Source organism: Papaver somniferum, chromosome 1 (genome assembly GCF_003573695.1).
Source record: "Papaver somniferum cultivar HN1 chromosome 1, ASM357369v1, whole genome shotgun sequence".
NCBI classification, from domain to species: Eukaryota; Viridiplantae; Streptophyta; class Magnoliopsida; order Ranunculales; family Papaveraceae; genus Papaver; species Papaver somniferum.
Window position 1 is genome coordinate 217,502,614 of NC_039358.1, and position 19,953 is coordinate 217,522,566.

Consider the following 19,953-nt stretch of genomic DNA (forward strand, 5'->3'; position numbering starts at 1 on the left):
TTACTCGAGATTTATCTCCGATAGGTTATTAAAAGTAATCATAACAGTTCTTCGTCACAGACTCTTGTGATTCCACAATAACTTCTTCTGTTAATCAGTTAGGTTATTGTAAGGTGACTAATAAATTTTTTCCAACTAAACTCGTCAAGAACATGATGAACAAAGCTAAAGCAAAAAGCTCCCTACACGTATTTCTAGAAATATATAAGCGAGATAAGATCGGCTCGAAATATCAAATGCGTATGATGTAAAAGTCTATATAGATAAACCACTTAGTCTCATTAGAAGATAAAATAGAATAGACTTCTGAGTGATAGATAAGTTTTAGTCTCCACATACATTTTATTTATGAAGTTCCTCCAAGCTCCTCAGTAGATCTTCTTCTTCAATTGGTGAACGTCGTGAAGTCTAAAGTTCAACTACACATTATATCCTAATCCGAGACATAGCTATAAGTAGATTAGAAATCACGTATATAGTTTTGATCAACTAAACTTGACAAACAAGCTTGAGATAGCAACGCTTGTGAGTTCGACCGAGATGTGCTCTAATACAATCCACTCAGTCGCTAAGTATCAATATATAGGCGAGATGGTGTTTGGAGGCCCATCGGGTACAAACCCGTGTAAGAGAGCTCCACTCAGGCCTTCTCATGGTCCGAAGAAAACTGGTACGTTGGATAGTTCCTCGGGATTTACAAAATCAATGGATAAGAAGATGGAGACTAATTCGGGTTTGGATTTTGACCTGAATATCCATAATCCACTATTTTATGAAACGACGGATGCATCCTCGAGTTCTAAAACACATAATGGATTTTCTTCATCAAATCTGTTGGATTTAACTACTAATCTATCAGTCTCTGCTCCTACAACGCAAGCAGGTCATAAACAAAAGCTCAGAGTTTAGAGTTTGTAGTATCAGCTGAAAGTCTCAATGTAAATTAAAGGTGTATTATCGCATGAAATTTAACGCCAAGTTGGGTATTGATTAATTGCGACACACCTTTTACAAAAGACCTCTGCAGAGATATGCTAATCAATTTGCGTAACTCAGAGCTGGTAAATCAAGTGGATAATGATCAATTTGATGGATTACAAACTTATGTTGAAGATTCTGGTGATGATAATTGGTGTGAAAAAGAATCTAGAGGTACTACCAGTTACACTAATGAAGGTAACTCTATTATGGTTCATAGTCCATAGTCAATATCAGTTTCACCAGTTTCTAGGGTTCCAATAGCAGTTAACGGATCATAAAATTTTATCATGGAATATTTGGGGTTCAAGAAATGATCTTAATATAACTGCAATCCGTAATAAAATTAGAAGAAATGAAAATGGAGTTGATTTAGTGAGGAAATTATGGGGCAACAATGAGGGTGACTATATTTTTCTACCTTCTGAAGGTCGGTCAGGAGGGATTTTGGTTATATGGAATAGAGAGCTGCATTGGATATGAAAGAAAACCTTTTGGGTGCTTTTTCTATATATATATTTATTAAATTCAGAAACATATCAGATAGTTTCATATGGAACTTCACATTAATCTATGAGACAACTGATTCAAATGATTATGAACAATTTTGGCAGGAAATTGGAGATATTAAATTGCTAATGACTGAAGCTTGGTTAATTGGTGGAGACTGGAATGTTGTCTTATACAATTCAGAAAAAATGATAATGGTGGTTATGAGAGGAATAATTTTTTTTTAGGAAATTTATCAATAAGTAGAATTTGATTGACATTCATATGTTTGGTGGTTGTTTTACCTGGACCAACTCACAAAATCCACTTATTCTTGTGAGATTGGATAGGTTCTTATTTGAAGCTGAATGGGAGGAAAAATGTATCTCTATTTTGCAGTATAGATTGAGAAGACCCATCGTCGACCATACGCCGATCTTGTTGGACTATAATGCAGGTAATAGTTCCAAACCACCTTTCAAGTTTGAGAATTAATATTTATAACATCCTGATTTCTTAACCAATATGAGGCTATGGTGGAGCAGTCTTACTTTTTTTGGCAGTCCAAGTTATATTATGGCGAAGAAACTTCGGGCACTCAAATTCCTAATTAAGAAGTGGGGAAGAGAGAATTTTGGATCTTTACATACTGAGATGGAAAAACTGGAGAAACTTACTGACATCTATGACATTTAGAGGAGATCGAGTTTTTTAATGCTGAGGATTTTGCTAATAGAGAAACTACTAAACTAAAGCATAAAAAGGCATCGTGAACTTAGCCTGAAAGTGGTTGCTAGATCAAAAGGGCAGTGGTTAGAAGATGGTGAGTCATGATAAATTCTATTGAAGAAGCTCTAGATTTTTCTATAAGCATGCTTTATACAACCACAAGGTAAATTTAAGCGATTCTCTGTTGGTTGATGGTGTTTTAAGTCCTGATAAGAATATCATTAATGAAGAAGCAAAAAAAAAAATTTTGTGAGGATTTATTCACCGAGAATGTTCCGATGAGACCATCTTTTAATAACATTGAACTACTTAAATAAGTGTTAGTGACAGCATCATGCTTGAAAACCCTATTGAAGAAGAGAAGTGAAACAAGTGATATGGGGTTCTGGAACTAACAAGCCACTGGGATAGGATGGATACATCATGGAATTTTTCAAGGCGGTATGGAAAATTATCAAATGTTATTTAATGGTTTTGATCAAAGAGTTCGAGACAACCGGTAGGCTTGACTGGAGGCTCAACTGCACAAACATTATATTTATTCCCAAATGTGATGATGCAAACAATATGCATAACTTTATACCAATTAGCCTCATTGGAGGCATAAACAAGATTGTGTCTAAGTTGCTGGCAGATAGAATGAAGAGAGTCCTTCCATCTATAATATAATAATTCCAAGGTGCCTTCAAAGACAGCAGAAAAATTGGGGATAGTATACTCATCGCTTCAGAACTGATTGACTTAAGAGATAGAGACAACAATCCTGGTTTGGTTATGAAAGTTGATTTGGAGAAGGCTTTCGAAAAAAATCAGTTGGGGATATCTCGATTAAACTCTCGGTAGGTTTGAGTGTTTTTTTTTGGTGAAATAAAATGGTGCCTTTCTACAAGGTTTGTGATGACTATCAATGGTACTGCATCGACATTATTCCGTAGTAGCAAGGGTATCAATTAGGGAGATCCGATGTCTCCTTTTATTTTTATTATAATGATTGAAGTGCTCCCTGTGATGATAAAGAAAGTTGTTAGTATGCAATCGATTGCAGGGTTCAAGCCAGCTACTAATGCTCCTGTTATAAATCACCTTTAATTCCCGGATGATTTGATAGTTTTTTTAGATGATGAAATGGTGCAACTTCAAAATTTAAAAACATGTTCTTATGTTTTGAGCTAATTTAGGGTTTTAAAAGTAAATTTCAAGAAGAGTGCTTTAGCTGTGATAGACGCATTTATGTATCTAATTTGTCCTCAATGTTTCGTATTGTTAGTACTTGTTTTCATCCTTATTATGGTGTTTTGTGTGTTTGTAGGTATTTTTTGGAAATAAATATAGATGGAAAATTCGGCTCAAAAAGTTGTCAAAGGCACCCCGGAGGACATATATTATTCGGACTCCAGCAACGGATAAGGGGCGACCATTGGGTAAGGGGTGACCTTCTTTAACAAATTCAAAATTTTGTTTTGGCGGGAAAATGGTGAAGAGAACTGGCAGATTTTCAATCGGATTTTGGTGATGTTTTAGAGAGATTCAATAGCTGAAACTCTTTGGGATGACGTGATTGGGCTTATCAGGCTTGGTAAAGGCCTTTGGTTCGATCCAAATTGGCTGGATATTCCGCGAGAAGCAAAACAGGTAGCACGTCATTGAATGAAGATATTCACGGGATTTGCATGACTTGGAATGAGTTTGCGTATGCTAGGATGACTCTAACAACCATCTTGAGTGTGAAGGAGATAAATATAGTAATGGGCAGCTTCAGAACTCGTGGAAAAATCAAATATCTAAATTATTTCCTAAACAGACAGTGAAGAATAATGCCGAGTTATGGAAGATTATATGAAGTTATGGCGAGATATTTTGGTCCTGTTGAGTATATATAGGGTGTTGGGAACTCAGAGAGGGATTACAGAGAGTTTGAGAAAGGAATAGAGCACCACAGAGTCGAAAAATCAAGCTGCAGAAACTCCAATTCTGCTACTGCAAAGCTGAAGAACACGAAGAACAGACTTACCAGGACAGTCGTTTTCCAACAGTGACAGCGACACAAGGACGACAGACTTATTTGCTACAACGTTTGCGACACAGAGTCGTGGGTCTTAGAGCAACCGTAACAGTGACACATCCTCTGTATCGTTTTTTGGTTTGTAATAAATATAATTGTTACAAACCCGGTTTTGAATTATTTCTCCATTTTCATCATTTGTAAACACCCTTTGAGCAATAATAATGATTTTTGAGTGTGTTTCCAACAACATGATGAGAGGCTAAATTATCGCGTAACCAAGGCAATGGATGAAGCTATTCACACATGAATAATGGGTAACTATTTCATTTTCTCTAATATTTAATTACAATCCACTCAATCACTGCTTTTGCAGAGTTCTTAAAAGTTTACATAATTTTCTTCATTAGTTGTGATTCAATTAGATAGGTTATGCTTTGTTTAGATAATCTATGCTTAGGGGATACAATTAATATTTGAGAATATGTTTGATTATTTTTGAATTAAGAAATAAAGGATTAAAAGGCTAATTAGAGTTATGAAATATTTGACATCATTCATTCATGTGTAATAGTGGATTCTAGTGTCTTGGTTATTCCCAATATCTTGATATCACTTTATTTGAGTTTGCTATATTTTTAGTTTAAAAATTAAATCTAGAATCTTTTGCTTTCACAAGTCTTACGAACCTTTTTACTATAACATTATTGAGTCACATCAATTTTTGGCGTCGCCGACACGGACTTGTCTTTAGGCTAGAGTTTTTAGACTTTTTTTTGTTTTTTAGGTTTTTTTTTGTTTTTTTTTTGTTCTTCTTTACGTTTTTGGGTTTTTGTCTTTTCCTTACAGAATTTGGAATTTGGAGCGAAAGAAAATTTTTCCAAGCTTTTGGTGAATTCTTAAAGACTTGGAGTAAAAGGTAAAGCGAAAGGAGCGAAAGAAGAAGAATTTGTTTTATTTTATAAAAAAAAAAAAAAAAGAGAGACATTTTTAATTGTTTTATTTATTGTTTGACTTTCCTTTTCCTTGTACTTTATTTTTGGACATTGGACTGTAAACTTTGGACATTATTTTTAGACCTACGGAAGGGTAGTTGAATATAAACTGTTTGCAGAGAAGGACGGTGATTACGATATCGCCTCGGCCCCTCGGGTTCACATGACATAGGAGTCGTGGCCCGAGTCGACTCAACGGTTCATCCCCCGTCTGGAACGGGAGGTAAGCTTGTCGAAACACTCGCGAATCCCCTGCTAGTGAGTTACTGTATTCCTTAATTTGCATATATGTCGAGGAACTGAATACGGCTGCTTTAATTTCCTAGTAAAGGGCAAGGACTGGCCATACAAGATAAGGGTTCGGATTTCATCACCGTTCTCTTCTTGCCTGCCTCAGGAAAACGATACTTATCGCGAACCTAAGCTTTAAAATTTGGAATAGAACGAGACATATAGGGTAACGACCTTAGTAGGAAAGTCGTTCGAAAAATATTGGTTACCCTTTTAAGCATACTTCGAAGTTCATGATGGTTTCTGAGAATTGAATGCGTGACTGCGCCGCCTTGTAATACCGGTGAGGCCTTGGGTATCAAAGCTCCATTGAGCTTCCCTCGCCTCTATTCAACTTACTTTGACTCAGATTGATTCCAGAGGGGTTTGCTTAAATTGTAACGAATTCCCTTTCGAAGGATTAGAAGCTGGTCTAGAAACAATATAAGTGGAGCCATCATGCTTTTTGTTTGCTAGAAATCAATAGGTTTGCTGTGGTGGAGTCAGCCTTGTTTGTGTTTGCTTAGATATTCCCTTCCTTTTAGGACTTTTTTTTTCTAGTGTTTGCCCGAGGTCATTAGAGAGCGGGCATGGAAAAGAAACACTCTTGGTCGTTTGATTAGTGACAAACCTAGTCGTTCTTCTTGTGAAGGCGGGGAGCTCGAAGACTCTTCTTTTGAGAGCCCTGTCTTTGGAAATTTCATCTTTGAAAACTTGACAATTAGTGAAGAAAGTACTCATAGTCCTTTGGTAGTGCCATAAATGGCAACTTTGAAAGCTTTGTTAAACCCAACTAGGACCTCTCATCCGTCTTGTATCAAGTTAGCTGAAATCGAGGAAAATTATGAACTGAAACCTGGGACTTTACAGATGCTCCCAATTTTTTTAGGAAAAGAGAATGAGAACCAATATTTTCATGTTAGGGAATTTGAGGAAGTTTGTAGCACTCTGAAAATTAAAAACCTAAGTGATGATGCGTTGGAACTTAGGTTATTCCACTTTTCCTTAAAAGATAAAGCCAAATCTTGGCTGTATAGTTTGGCCTCTGAGTCAATTGAAACCTATGACCAACTTACTTCTGCCTTTATACATAAGTTTTTCCCAAGGCATAAAACATCGTCTATTAGGACACAAATCTGTACTTTTGCCCAACAAGAGGGAGAATCTTTATATAGGTACTTAGAAAGGTTCAATGACTTGATATCTCAATGTCCTCATCATGGTTTGGAGAAGGTTAGGTTAGTTCAGATCCTCTACGAGGGTTTAGATTATTCAACAACAATCATGGTTGAGTCCTTATGCACAGGTGGGTTTGAGAATAAAACTGTTGATGAAGCGATGACATTTTTGAATGAAATCGCCGATAAGACCCAACAATGGGAAAATAGTAGGGAACCCCAAAAACAATTCTTCTAAGTAGAGGAAATGTTAATAGGGTAGAAGGAACTTATGAGTCAGATGCCAAAATAGCAGCTATAGCCAAAAGGTTAGAAGCCTTAGAATTAGGTCATTCTAGTGGTAGTAGTGGAAGAAATGAGCCTTTTTGGGAAGGCCTTGTTGAAGAGCAAGCCAATGCTCTTTATAACAACACTAGGTTTGATAACCGACAGAAGTTTGACCCATATTCAGAAACCTATAACCCTGGCTGGAGAAACCATCCAAACCTTTCTTGGTCCAAGGGCCAGAATCAAGGTCAGTCTAGTAATGCTCAGGTTCCCCCAGGTTTTGGCTATACTAAGAATCCTTCAGCTCCGGCACAGTTTCAGAACCCTTCGGATAAGAAGATTATGAGTTTAGAAGAGTCTCTTGCTTTGTTAACTCGTAATACTGTGCAGTTTCAGCAATCTGTTGCTCAAGGTTTAGAAGAAAATAAGAGAATAGGTCAGGCTAACTCTCAGGCTATTTCCGAGTTGAAAAACCAGGTTAGTCAGATAAATGAGTCTTTAAGAGAAAGAGGTAAGTTTCCTAGTCAGACTCAACCCAACCCTAGAGGAATTAATGAAATAGGTGAAAGACCATCTGATCATGTGAATTTTGTTACAACCCTTAGGAGTGGGAAGAAAGTTGGCAATAAGGTCACCATGCCTGAAAGTGAACATGTTGTAGTTCACCCTTCTGAGCCAGAAAATGAGGAGACTGATAGAGTCTCTAAAGAGACCAATGAGGGTCTTGTTGAGCCCGGCTTTGTTCCCAGAGCCCCGTTCCCCCAGCTGCTAGTTCCAACTAAGAGGGAGTCCAACTTTAATGATATATTGGAGGTTTTTAAGGAGGTAACTATCAACCTACCATTGTTGGATGCGATTAAGCAGATTCCCGCTTATGCCAAGTTTCTTAAGGACTTGTGTACACGAAAGCGTAAGCTTAGTGTCCAAAAGAAAGCCTTCCTAGCTAGTCACGTGAGTTCCATTATTCAGAATACCACTACTCCTAAGTATAAAGACCCAGGGTCCCCTACCATTTCTTGCACAATAGGTAAATACCGTGTTGAGAAAGCTTTGCTTGACTTAGGAGCCAGTGTGAATTTACTTCCATACCATGTGTACCTCAAGCTAGGACTTGGTGATATGAAACCTACCCAGATGACACTTCAGTTAGCTGATAGGTCCGTTAAAATTCCTCGTGGTGTGATCGAGGATGTTCTTGAGGTCGACAAGTTTATTTATCCAGTGGATTTTGTTATCCTAGATACCCAACCTGTCCCTGACCCAGAGAACCAGATACCAGTGATTTTAGGTCGCCCATTTTTAGCAACATCCAATGCGATCATTAATTGTCGAACTGGCATTATGAATTTGTCTTTTGGTAATATGACTATTGAGCTGAACGTCTTTCATATTAGTAAGCTACCCTCTGAACTAGATGACTCGAGCATAGAAGAGGTAAACATGATAGGAACATTAGTCGAGGAGTCATTACCAAACACTTTGTTAGAAGATCCGTTAGAGAAATGCCTAGCTCACTTTGGGATTGATTTCGATGATGATAATGTGATTAATGAGGTGAATGCTTTGTTAGATTCAACCCCTTTGTTAGACACTAGTAACGGATGGAAACCTAAGTTCGAACCACTACCAGTTTCTAAGTCTACCCTAGTTCCTTCGTTAGAAGAGCCTCCTAAGTTGGACCTAAAACCATTGCCAGATACCCTGAAGTATGTGTTTTTAGGCCCGTCTGAGACTTTACCTGTGATTGTTGCTTCCGACTTGGATAGTGATCAGGAAAGTAGGCTAGTGACCGTCCTTCAAAACAACAAGGAAGCTTTAGGGTGGACCATAGCAGACATTAAGGGTATAAGTCCTACTGTTTGTATGCATCAGATCTATTTAGAGGAAGATACCAAACCTTCTAGGGAGATGCAACGAAGACTAAACCCTAATATGAAAGAAGTAGTTCGAACCGAGGTTCTTAAGCTGTTAGATGCAGGCATTATCTACCCCATTTCAGACAGTAAGTGGGTCAGCCCCGTTCAGGTTGTTCCCAAGAAATCCGGTATTACTGTAGTCCAGAATGATAACAATGAGTTAATCCCGACCCGAGTGACCACGGGTTGGCGTGTTTGTATTGACTATAGGAAATTGAACAAGGTCACTCGGAAGGACCACTTTCCCCTTCCCTTTATCGACCAAATGCTAGAGAGATTAGCTGGACATAGTCATTACTGTTTTCTAGATGGCTACTCAGGCTACAATCAGATCGTTTCCCCAGAAGACCAAGAAAAAAACTACTTTTACCTGTCCCTTTGGTACCTTTGCGTATAGACGCATGCCTTTCGGGCTATGTAACGCCCCTGCGACTTTTCAGCGTTGCATGATGAGCATATTTTCCGATATGGTAGAAAAGTTTTTAGAGGTCTTTATGGATGATTTTTCAGTGTTTGGTTCGTCTTTCGATGAGTGCTTGCATCATTTGTCATTAGTGTTGACTAGGTGTAAGGAAAAGAATCTAGTGCTTAATTGGGAGAAATGTCATTTCATGGTTCGATCAGGAATTGTTTTAGGGCATATCGTATCTTCTAAGGGTATAGAGGTAGATAAAGCCAAAGTTGACCTTATCAAGACTTTACAGGTCCCAAAAACCGTAAGAGATATTAGGTCATTCTTAGGGCATGCAGGTTTTTATCGTCGATTCATTAAGGATTTTAGCTTGATTTCTAGACCTCTTTGCAATTTGCTTGCAAAAGATGTTAAGTTTGTCTTTGATGATGCTTGTTTAGAGGCTTTTGAGAAGCTCAAGACTTTACTCACTACCCCCCATAGTCCAGGCACCCAACTGGAACTTACCCTTTGAGATCATGTGTGATGCTTCAGATTATGCTATTGGTTTGTGCTAGGTCAGGAGAAAACAAATTACTTCATGTGATTTACTATGCTAGCAAAACTCTGAATGATGCCCAGTTGAACTATACCACTACCGAGAAGGAACTGTTAGCCATTGTGTTTGCCTTAGACAAGTTTAGACCCTATCTCTTAGGTTCTAAGATCGTCATATATACTGATCATGCTTTGAAATATCTTTTGTCTAAGAAGGATACGAAACCTAGATTGATTAGGTGGATCCTTTTGTTGCAAGAGTTTCTCCGGACATTAGAGACAAAAAGGGTGCGAAAATGTAGTAGCAGACCACTTGTCTAGACTAGTTGTTGATTCCCCTGATGATTCCCTTCCTATAAGGGATAGTTTTCCTGATGAACAACTTTTCTTTGTTACCCAAGCACCTTGGTATACGAATATAGTGAATTATCTTGTTACTGGTCGAATGCCCCAACATTGGGGTAAAAAATATCGTTCTAGGTTTTTAGCCGAGGTTAAGCACTTCTTTTGGGATGATCCTTATTTGTTTAAGTATTGTCCATACCAGATTATTAGGAGATGTATACCTGAGAGTGACCAGTCCAGTATTATTTCCTTTTGTCATGATCATGCTTGTGGGGGCCACTTTAGCGCTAAGAAAACTGCTGCTAAGATATTGCAGTGTGTATTCCATTGGACTTCGTTGTTTAAAGACTCCAACAGTTACTGTGTGACTTGTGAATGTTGCCAGAAATTAGAAACCATATCCCGTAGGAACATGATGCCCTTGAACCCTATTTTAGTTGTTGAGGTCTTTGATGTGTGGGGTATTGACTTTATGGGTCCGTTTCCTAATTCTTTTGGTAACTTATACATCCTTGTCGCTGTAGACTATGTCTCTAAGTGGATTGAGGCGGTTGCATGTAAAACCAATGACCATAGGGTTGTGATTGAGTTCTTGAAAAATAATATACTTACACGTTTTGGTACACCGCGAGCTATAATTAGTGATGGAGGGTCGCACTTTTGTGATGGGCCTTTTAGGATTCTGATGAAGAAATATGGTATTACACATAAGGTAGCTACCCCGTATCATCCTCAGACTAGTGGTAAGGTTGAGGTTTCCAATAGGGAGATAAAACGTATATTAGAGAAAACAGTTAATCCTAATCGGAAAGACTGATCGTCTAGGCTTAATGATGCCTTATGGGCTTACCGTACTGCGTTTAGACCCTCATTGGAATGTCGCCTTATCGGCTTGTGTATGGCAATGCATGTCATTTACCTATTGAGTTAGAACATAGATCTTATTGGGATGTTAAGCAGCTAAATTTTTCACTTGACAAGGAAGGAGCCCATAGGAAACTCCAGCTCAATGAGTTGGACGAGATTCGTATAGATGCTTACGATAGTGCGAAGGAGTATAAGAACAAAATGAAACTTGTGCATGATAGAAATATTTTACGGAAGTCATTTTCTCCAGGTCAAAAAGTTCTTCTGTATGATACCCGCTTGCATCTTTTCCCTGGGAAGTTACGTTCTCGGTGGACGGGTTCTTTTATTGTTCGCACTGTCTTTCCTCATGGAGCTGTTGAAATTGATACACCGGATAGTAGTAGTTATTTGAAGGTTAACAGTCAGAGATTGAAACCCTTTTTAGAGCCCTTTCCTACAGGTGATGGTGAGGAGGTCCCTCTGGAGGACCCTGTTTACCCTTGATTGACCATCGAGGCGATTGTATGTTGTATATTAGATTTTGATTTCTCTCTTCACCCAGGTACTATCTTTCCTACTTCTCTCTTTACTGATTCCTCGTGTTACTTTACTTTTTGGTATTGCTCTTTCATTAGAAACATTTAGGACAATGTTAGATTTAAGTTTGGGGGTGGGGAAGAAACTTTTTAGCTTTTAGTTGCAATAAATAAACTCCAGAGCCTAGAAATTTATGCTTATTAAGGTTGGAACTAACGAATCTAAGTGGATGGGAACATCTTGGTTGTAGGAGTTGAGGAACCAATCTGATTAGATGGAAACATCTAAAGAGTCTATTCATAAAAGCACAGAGCTCAGGTGTTAGAATTAAAAAAAAACACACGGTAGTTTCGCCATATCTCGTTGAATCCTAATCCTTCTGTTTTATTTTTTAAGTGATTTGGTGGGGCGCACGATTCAAGTTGTTACCTTTGCTAGGGTGAAATAGGGTGATTGAGATACCAATAAAATAAAATAATAATTAAGACCAGACCATCGGACCAATCGGAATAAATTCAATAAAGTCGATCACTGGTGCCCTTGTATATGCCAGTTGTGTTGACCTAGAGTTAGGCTTATCGACCACTGGTCCCCTTGTATATGCCAGTTGTGTTGATATTAATCAGACCGGTATCTCAGTCCATTAGGATAGGTTCATCTTGGCAGAGGCCTTCAGACAGATATGGGAAACACCATTCACTTTAAACCATCCATTATTTCTCTTTATCCATCTTCTTAATCTTTCCATGTGATTGGTTGACTCCGGTTTATGATGTCTAGAAACTATCTGAGTAGAGCTCTGTCACTTTATATGAATTTTAGTATGCTTGAGTGCAAACTCGTGTACAACAATTGGAATTTCGCATCAGGGTACTTCCTCCTGTAGTCAGTGATTGTATGCCAACCAAGGAGATTCTTTAGTGCCTTCCAAGGTTCTGCGTAGATAGCTAGGGTCTGGAGTAATGGTTTTGTGGGTACACCTCTGGTAAACCCTCCCGAGATTAACTCGGTTTTATTTATTTTTATTTTTATTTAGTTTTGCTCGAGGACTAGCAAATAATAAGTTTGGGGGCATTTGATAGACGCATTTATATGTCTAATTTGTCCTCAATGTTTCATATTGTTAGTACTTGTTTTCGTCCTTATTATGGTGTTTTGTGTGTTTGTAGGTATTTTTTGGAAATAAATATTGATCGAAAATTTGGCTCAAAAAGTTGTTAAAGGCACCCCATAGGACATATGTTATTCGGACTCCAGCAACGGATAAGGGGAGACCATTGGATAAGGGGTGACCTTCTTTAACAAATTCAAAATTTTGTTTGGGCGGGAAAATGGTGAAGAGAACTGGCAGATTTTCAATCGGATTTTGGTGATGTTTTAGAGAGATTCAATGGCTGAAACTCTTTGGGATTACGTGATTGGGCTTCTCAGGCTTGGTAAAGGCCTTTGGTTCGATCCAAATTGGCTGGATATTCCGCGAGAAGCAAAACAGGGAGCACGTCATTGAATGGAGATATTCACGGGATTTTCATGACTTGGAATGAGTTTGTCTATGCTAGGATGACTCTAACAACCATCTTGAGTGTGAAGGAGATAAATATGGTAATGTGGCAGCTTCAGAACTCGTAGGGATATCAAATATCTAAATTATTTCCTAAACAGACAGTGAAGAATAATGCCGAGTAATGGAAGATTATATGAAGTTATGGCGAGATATTTTGGTCATGTTGAGTATATATAGGGTGTTGGGAACTCAGAGAGGGATTACAGAGAGTTTGGGAGAGGAATAGAGCACCACAGAGTCGAAAAATCAAGTTGCAGAAACTCAATTTCTGCTGCTGCAAAGCTGAAGAACTCGAAGAACAGACTTACCAGGAGAGTCGTTTTCCAATAGTGACAACGACAAAGGACGACAGACTTATTTGCTACAGCGTTTGCGACACAGGGTCGTGGTTCTTAGAGCAACAGTAACAGTGACACATCCTCTGTATCGTTTTTTTTGTTTGTAACAAATATAATTGTTACAAACCCGGTTTTAAATTATTTCTCCATTTTCATCATTTGTAAACACCCTTTGAGCAATAATAATGATTTTTGAGCGTGTTTCCAACAACATGATGAGAGGCTAAATTCTCGTGTAACCAAGGCAATGGATGAAACTATTCACACATGAATAATGGGTAACTATTTCATTTTCTCTAATATTTGATTATAATTCACTCAATCACTGCTTTTGCAGAGTTCTTAAAAGTTTACATAATTTTCTTCATTAGTTGTGATTCAATTAGATAGGTTATGCTTTGTTTAGATAATCTATGCTTAGGGAATACAATTAATATTTGAGAATATGTTTGATTATTTGTGAATTAAGAAATAAAGGATTAAAAAGCTAATTAGAGTTATGAAATATTTGACATCATTCATTCATGTGTAATAATGGATTCTAGTGTCTTGGTTATTTCCAATATCTTGATATCACTTTATTTGAGTTTGCTATATTTTTAGTTTAAAAATTAAATCTAGAATCTTTTGCTTTCACAAGTCTTACGAACCTTTTTACTACAACATTATTGAGTCACATAAAGCTGCAATTGGTAATGCTGCCAATGTCACTGAATGTGCACTCATATTTGGTTGTTCTCTTACCACTTTTCCTATGAAGTATCTAGAAATTATTTTGGCTAGTAAATCGAAGGCTATTGGAGTTTAGGATACTATTTTACAGAATTTTCAGAAAAAGTTGTGTGTTTTGCAGATGAGATATCTTTCAAAAGGGAGTAGGTTGATGTTAATTAAGCATGTACTTTCAAGTCTGCCGGTATATTACTCGTCTTTGTTTCGGGTTCCAACTTCTATGTAGAAGCAAATTGATAAAATTATACGATATTTTCTTTGGGGATCGTCTGCCAAGAAAGTGGAGAAAAGTTGGGTATGATGGAATTGAGGGAGTTCACCTAAAGAAAGAGGCTATGAGGAGTTGAAATCAGAAAATTGAGGCTGATGAACAAAGCTTTACATGCAAATTGGATTTGGCGTTATGGAGAGGAAGAAAAGGCGTTATTGAGGAAAATAATAAACCACAAATTTGGTGGTAACTCGAGAGTATTTTATCTAAATTCTAACACTAAACCAGTTAGCACTACAAGAAACTTAATATATTGCAGCACCCAATGGTTATGGCATAAGCCCCTACTAGTGTCGCGATAACCTATGTAGCAAGAAGTCTATTGCTGCGCGCACCCAATCTTTATTGCAGCAGCAAGAGATTATACTTTTTTGCCACACTCTTTTCATATTGTTTCTACAGTTGTGTGGCAAAAGTTTCATTTTGCAGCAGTAAATTATAGCTTTTAACTGCAGCTAAAAAGTACTGTGGCTAGAAATTTTCTTTTGCAACACCTATATTGAAGGTGCGGCAATATATGGTGCAGCAATAGCTAGATTTTCTTGTAGTGTGGCAAGATCTTGTGGGATAGTATATTGAAGAGCGTCTCATGTGTGGAACAAAATTCGGTAATGTAGGGGAATGGCGGAGATAAGTGTCTATTCTGGAAAGATTTTTAGCGGAATGGACAAGCTTCAAGATCGTTGTTTCCTGCGCTTTTCAAATTCAATCGGTAAAAAGACGATACCATCCAAGAAATTTTAAATGTAAGCGGTCAAAATAATTGGGATTTCGTTTTTTGTAGGTTTCAAAAAGAAAAAGAAATGGAGGAGGGTGCTCATCTTCGAAATATATTTCCAGTTATCAACGCCAACATGGGAATGATCAAAGAATTTGGCAAACGGGAAGTAAAGGTTTCTACGTGGCAGAATGTTACAAGTAATTAGAAGAAGATGGGCTTATTATGTTTCCGTACAAATGCATATGGAACCCAAGAATCCCAAAAGATTTTTTCAGGGATACTATAATGATAAACGGGTGCCTTCTTTGTTAAAAAAAACGGTTGAATCAAATCATCACATGTTTCTTGATTGTGAAACCACAAGGTCACTATAGCATCACTTTTTGAGCTATTATAATCCTCAGTGGCATGAGTTGGTCAAAAACACTATATAGGAATGAAATAAGAAGAAAGGTAATGTTATCTCGGTTAGCAAGAGAATTTGGGATATACATCCATTTGTTATCTGGTGGGCGTTATGGATTGTAAGAAATGCAAGGCACTTCAATGGGAAGTATATGACTTGCGATAAAATTATAGACAATGTGAAGATTTTGATTTCAATTGGTATGTAGGGATTGACATTTTTAATGGATTTTCATTAGATATTGTCCTTCATAAATTAGATGCAGTCATGAGATAGAGATGTTTTTCTTTCTTTCCTGATTGGATTTGTGTCAGTAAGCTCTGTTATAATCGAGCTTGTTTTGAATTTTCCAGCCCAGTTCAGGGGTTCTAGTTATGCCCGTAGCATCAAACGAGTCATGCACAACCGAGCCAAACTAATTTCTTGGATATGTCGGGAGTAAAAACTTTGGATATGTCGGGAGTAAAAACTTGGATTTCATGATAATTATGAGATTTCATGATAATTGTGATCCGCCTAAGGAAAATGTAAATTCTAACAATCAAACAGAGTAATTATGATCCACTACAAGATTAAGCAATCACTAGAGATCGAAGGGAGTAGAAATTACCAATTTCAGGGAAGAAGAAGATCAAAATTCCTACTGAAGAAAGATCGACAACATCCACAAAACCTAGTCGAAAATTTTATCTCCAACACAAACTATTTATTTTCTGACCGTGTCGGTCAATCTTTTACTTAATGCCGCTCAAACGCATGTATTACACGTTAATTTAGCAAGATATATCATAGGGCTTTTTTTTGTTTGTTTGTGCCCCAGGATATAACCAAATTCTGCTCAGCTCCCAAACATATAAATAAACTAATACCTTAGGCATGCCATTTTCTAAATTTCCTAAAGATTTTATGGTGTTCGAAAAAAAATTTAACTATAAAAAAGTCAGAAATTAGTTTGCCGATACAATTTCAGAACGATATCTACAAGCAAAAAAGAGCAAAATCTTTTGCTTTCGGAGGAGGATAAAATTCCATAAATTGAAATTGTGCACACGGAAATCTCTTATGTTGACGATGAGTTACTAAGAAGCTATTAGAAATGATTTTGGGAAGATCTTCTTTTGTTTTTTTTGTTTTAGGAGGGTTGAACAATTCGGGTTGGATCGGTGTATATACCAGTTGTACGCGGATTTTCTGGTGTATACTGTGACTCGGAATCATGTTGGAACTTTACGTAGAAATCACTCTCTTTTTGAAGTCAATTTAAAGTTTTCCACAGCTAAACACGACTAATTGTTACTCATTTTTCAAGAATATTTGATCATCGTACGCCTACTATTAATATAGGTTAATAAGTTAGTTCTCGATCAAATATCATTTAAGAAACCATTTTTGGGAGAGTTTTATGTCCCAACAATATGATCCATATATTCCTACTAATGTAGTAGGGGATTTTAAATTGCATTCTTTTTGCCCAAGACAAGTGGGGGAAGATACCAGTTTCTGAACAAGATACAAAAAATTTGGAAAATCTTATAAAAGGGTGGGATTTGAGAGATCTACCCTTTTCTGGTCCATACTTTACATGGACTAATAAACAAGTAGGAGAAAATTTAGTTATGGAACGTATTAATAGAGCCTTAGTGAATGAGGTTTGAGAAGATGATTTCCCACATACTCACACACAGCACTTCCCTAGGATTAGCTCAGTTCATGCTCCTATTTTAGTCTCCTTAAGCCCTGAGGCTGAAAGGCTGCAAAAACCATATCATTTTATGCCAATGTGGACTAAGGATAGTTCATGTAAAACAGTTATAAAAAAAGCTTGGTCATTGCATGTAACAGGTTCAAAAGCTTATCAACTCAAACAAAAACTGAATCATGCAAAAATCAAATTGAGATTATGGAACAAAGTTTCTTTTGTCAATTTAAATGCATCTATGCAGGATACTAATGCCGAAATACATATGGTCCAAACAAACAATCCAGGGGATACAAGGAAAATTGCAAATCTAACTGATAAGCTGACATACTTGTATTCTTTGGAAGAAATCTTATGGAAAGATAAGTCTAGGGAGTTATGGTTAAATGAAGGTGATAAGAATATGCCTTAATTCCACAAATGCGCTTTATTTCGAAGAAAAAGAAATAATATTTCCTGGTTAAAGTCTAGAAATGGTAACTGGCTCACTACAAGAGAAGTCATCGGAGACGAGTTAATCTCATACTTCAACCAATTATATAGCACTTCGAATCCTGATGATCAGGATGTGGTGTTAGATACTATTAATCCAAAATTATCTAGAATAGACAATGATATCCTGGAAACCTCTTTAACTGATGAGGAAATAAGAGTGGCAGCCTTCCAAACAGGGAAAAAAAGCACCAGGGCCAGATGACTTCACTGGTCTTTTCTTCCAATCTTACTGGGATATTGTGGGGGTCAGTGTCACTCAAATGGTTAAACAATTTTTTGAGACTGAACACCTTCTGACTCAGTTCAACCACACTAATTTAGCTTTAATACCAAAGAATCCTGTGGATGATAAAGCTGATCAATTTAGACCAATTGGTCTATGCAGTTTTGTCTACAAAGTGATATCTAAGACTCTGGAAAATAGAATGAAACCTTTAATGGATAAGGTTATTTCACCTAACCAAAGTGCCTTCATTCCCAAGAGGCAAATATCTGATAATGTTATTCTAGCTCATGAGCTCATAGATTCTAATAAAAAGAATAAAAGAAAAATAGGAAGTGTTGCTATTAAGCTGGATATGTCCAAGGCTTATGATAGATTGGAATGGTCTTTTTTAGCTAAAACTATGGCGAAATTGGGGTTCAACCCAAAATGGATTAGACTAATTATGAATTGTATAAGTACCGTTTCTTACTCAGTTCTGCTAAATGGAAGTCCTATTGGTAAATTCAAACCTGAAAAAGGTTTAAGACAAAGGGACCCTATGTCCCCTTATCTATACATCATATGTGTTGAAGCCCTTACTTCTTATATCAAACACTTGGAGGATACTAACCTGGTACATGGTATAAAATGTGGTAAGACTAGTCCTTCAATTAGCCACATTCTGTTTGCGGATGACATCCTCCTCTTCACTAAGGCAACCATTCCTGATTTCCATGCTATCAAAAACTACCTACAAAGGTATTGCAATGCAAGTGGTCAAGAGATTAATTTCAACAAATCAGGGATTTTTTTTAGTCCTAATCATCCAAGGCATAAAAAATTGTTAGCCAAAATTTTAAACATCACTACTCTTAATCTAGGAGATAAATATTTGGGAACTCCAATTACCACCCTAAAATCTAAAACCCAAACCCATTTATCTCTGCTGAATGCAGTGGAGAAAAGGGTGAATAATTGGTTAACCTAATTTTTGGCTCAGGCTGGTAAGTCTACACTGGTAAAGCATGTAGGGAAAGAAATGTCACTTTACCAAATGGCTACATTCTTAATTCCCAAAAGCATGTGAAATAAAATTGATTCTCACCTCAATAGATACTGGTGGGGGGAGAATTTGAACACAATGAAAAGAAAACTACATCTCATTGCTTGGGAAAATATCTGCAAAACCAAGAAAGAAGGTGGATTGGGATTTAGAATCAGTGAGATAAATAATTTAGCTATGATGGCTAGAAGTGTTTGGAGATTAATAGAAAATCCAGCATCTCTTCTGGCACAAGTTCTAAAAGCAAAATATTATGCAAACTGTGATATCTTGAACTCTCAATGTCATGATAAGGCTTCATGGGTATGGAAATGTCTTCATACCACAATGAACAAAATAAAACCATTTATCTCATGGGTAGTAGGGGAAGGGAATTTTATAGACCCATTGTGTGATAACTGGATACCTGGGAAAGGAGTTGCAATACCAAAAGCCAACTCAATACCTGATAAGAACTTAAAAGTAAGTGATCTTATTAATCATGACACAAGAACATGGGATACAGCAAAATTAAGTGATGTTTTTGATCAATCTTCAAAAGAGATGATTGAAAAAATCCCTCTTAGCTCTGAATCTTCTATTGACAGAAGAATTTGGACTCCAACTAAAGATGGGGTATTTACAACAAAGTCTGCATATTCAACCTTAAGTGTAAGGGGGGATGACTCTGATTCCGCTCTATGGAGTGCAGTTTGGAAACTGAAAGTCCCTGTAAGAATCCAACTTTTTGTATGTAAGGCTCTAAAAGGGGCATCACCAGTGAATGAAATTCTACACAAAAGAATGCATATATCTGACTATATTTGTCCAAAATGTAAATTGAAGACAAACAATAATGCATGCTCTGGTCACCTGTAAAAAATTAACAAAGGTGTGGCAACTTATTAACATCCAAAGCACTCAATTTCAAGATCCTACCTTTACACAGTGGACGAAATTCTGGCTACAGCTGCAT

The 19,953-nt window shown here is 37.1% G+C and overlaps 1 protein-coding gene across 1 annotated transcript; it reads left to right on the top strand.

Annotated features, from left to right (window-relative positions):
* The first annotated feature begins 591 nt into the window (after nt 1-591).
* Nucleotides 592-19,856, top strand: LOC113360264. Its single transcript, XM_026603793.1, has 5 exons — nt 592-883; nt 1,057-1,176; nt 17,013-17,185; nt 17,907-18,694; nt 19,049-19,856. Exons 1-5 carry the CDS (start codon nt 592-594, stop codon nt 19,854-19,856), a joined length of 2,181 nt encoding a protein of 726 aa, XP_026459578.1.
* Nucleotides 19,857-19,953: the final 97 nt, after the last annotated feature.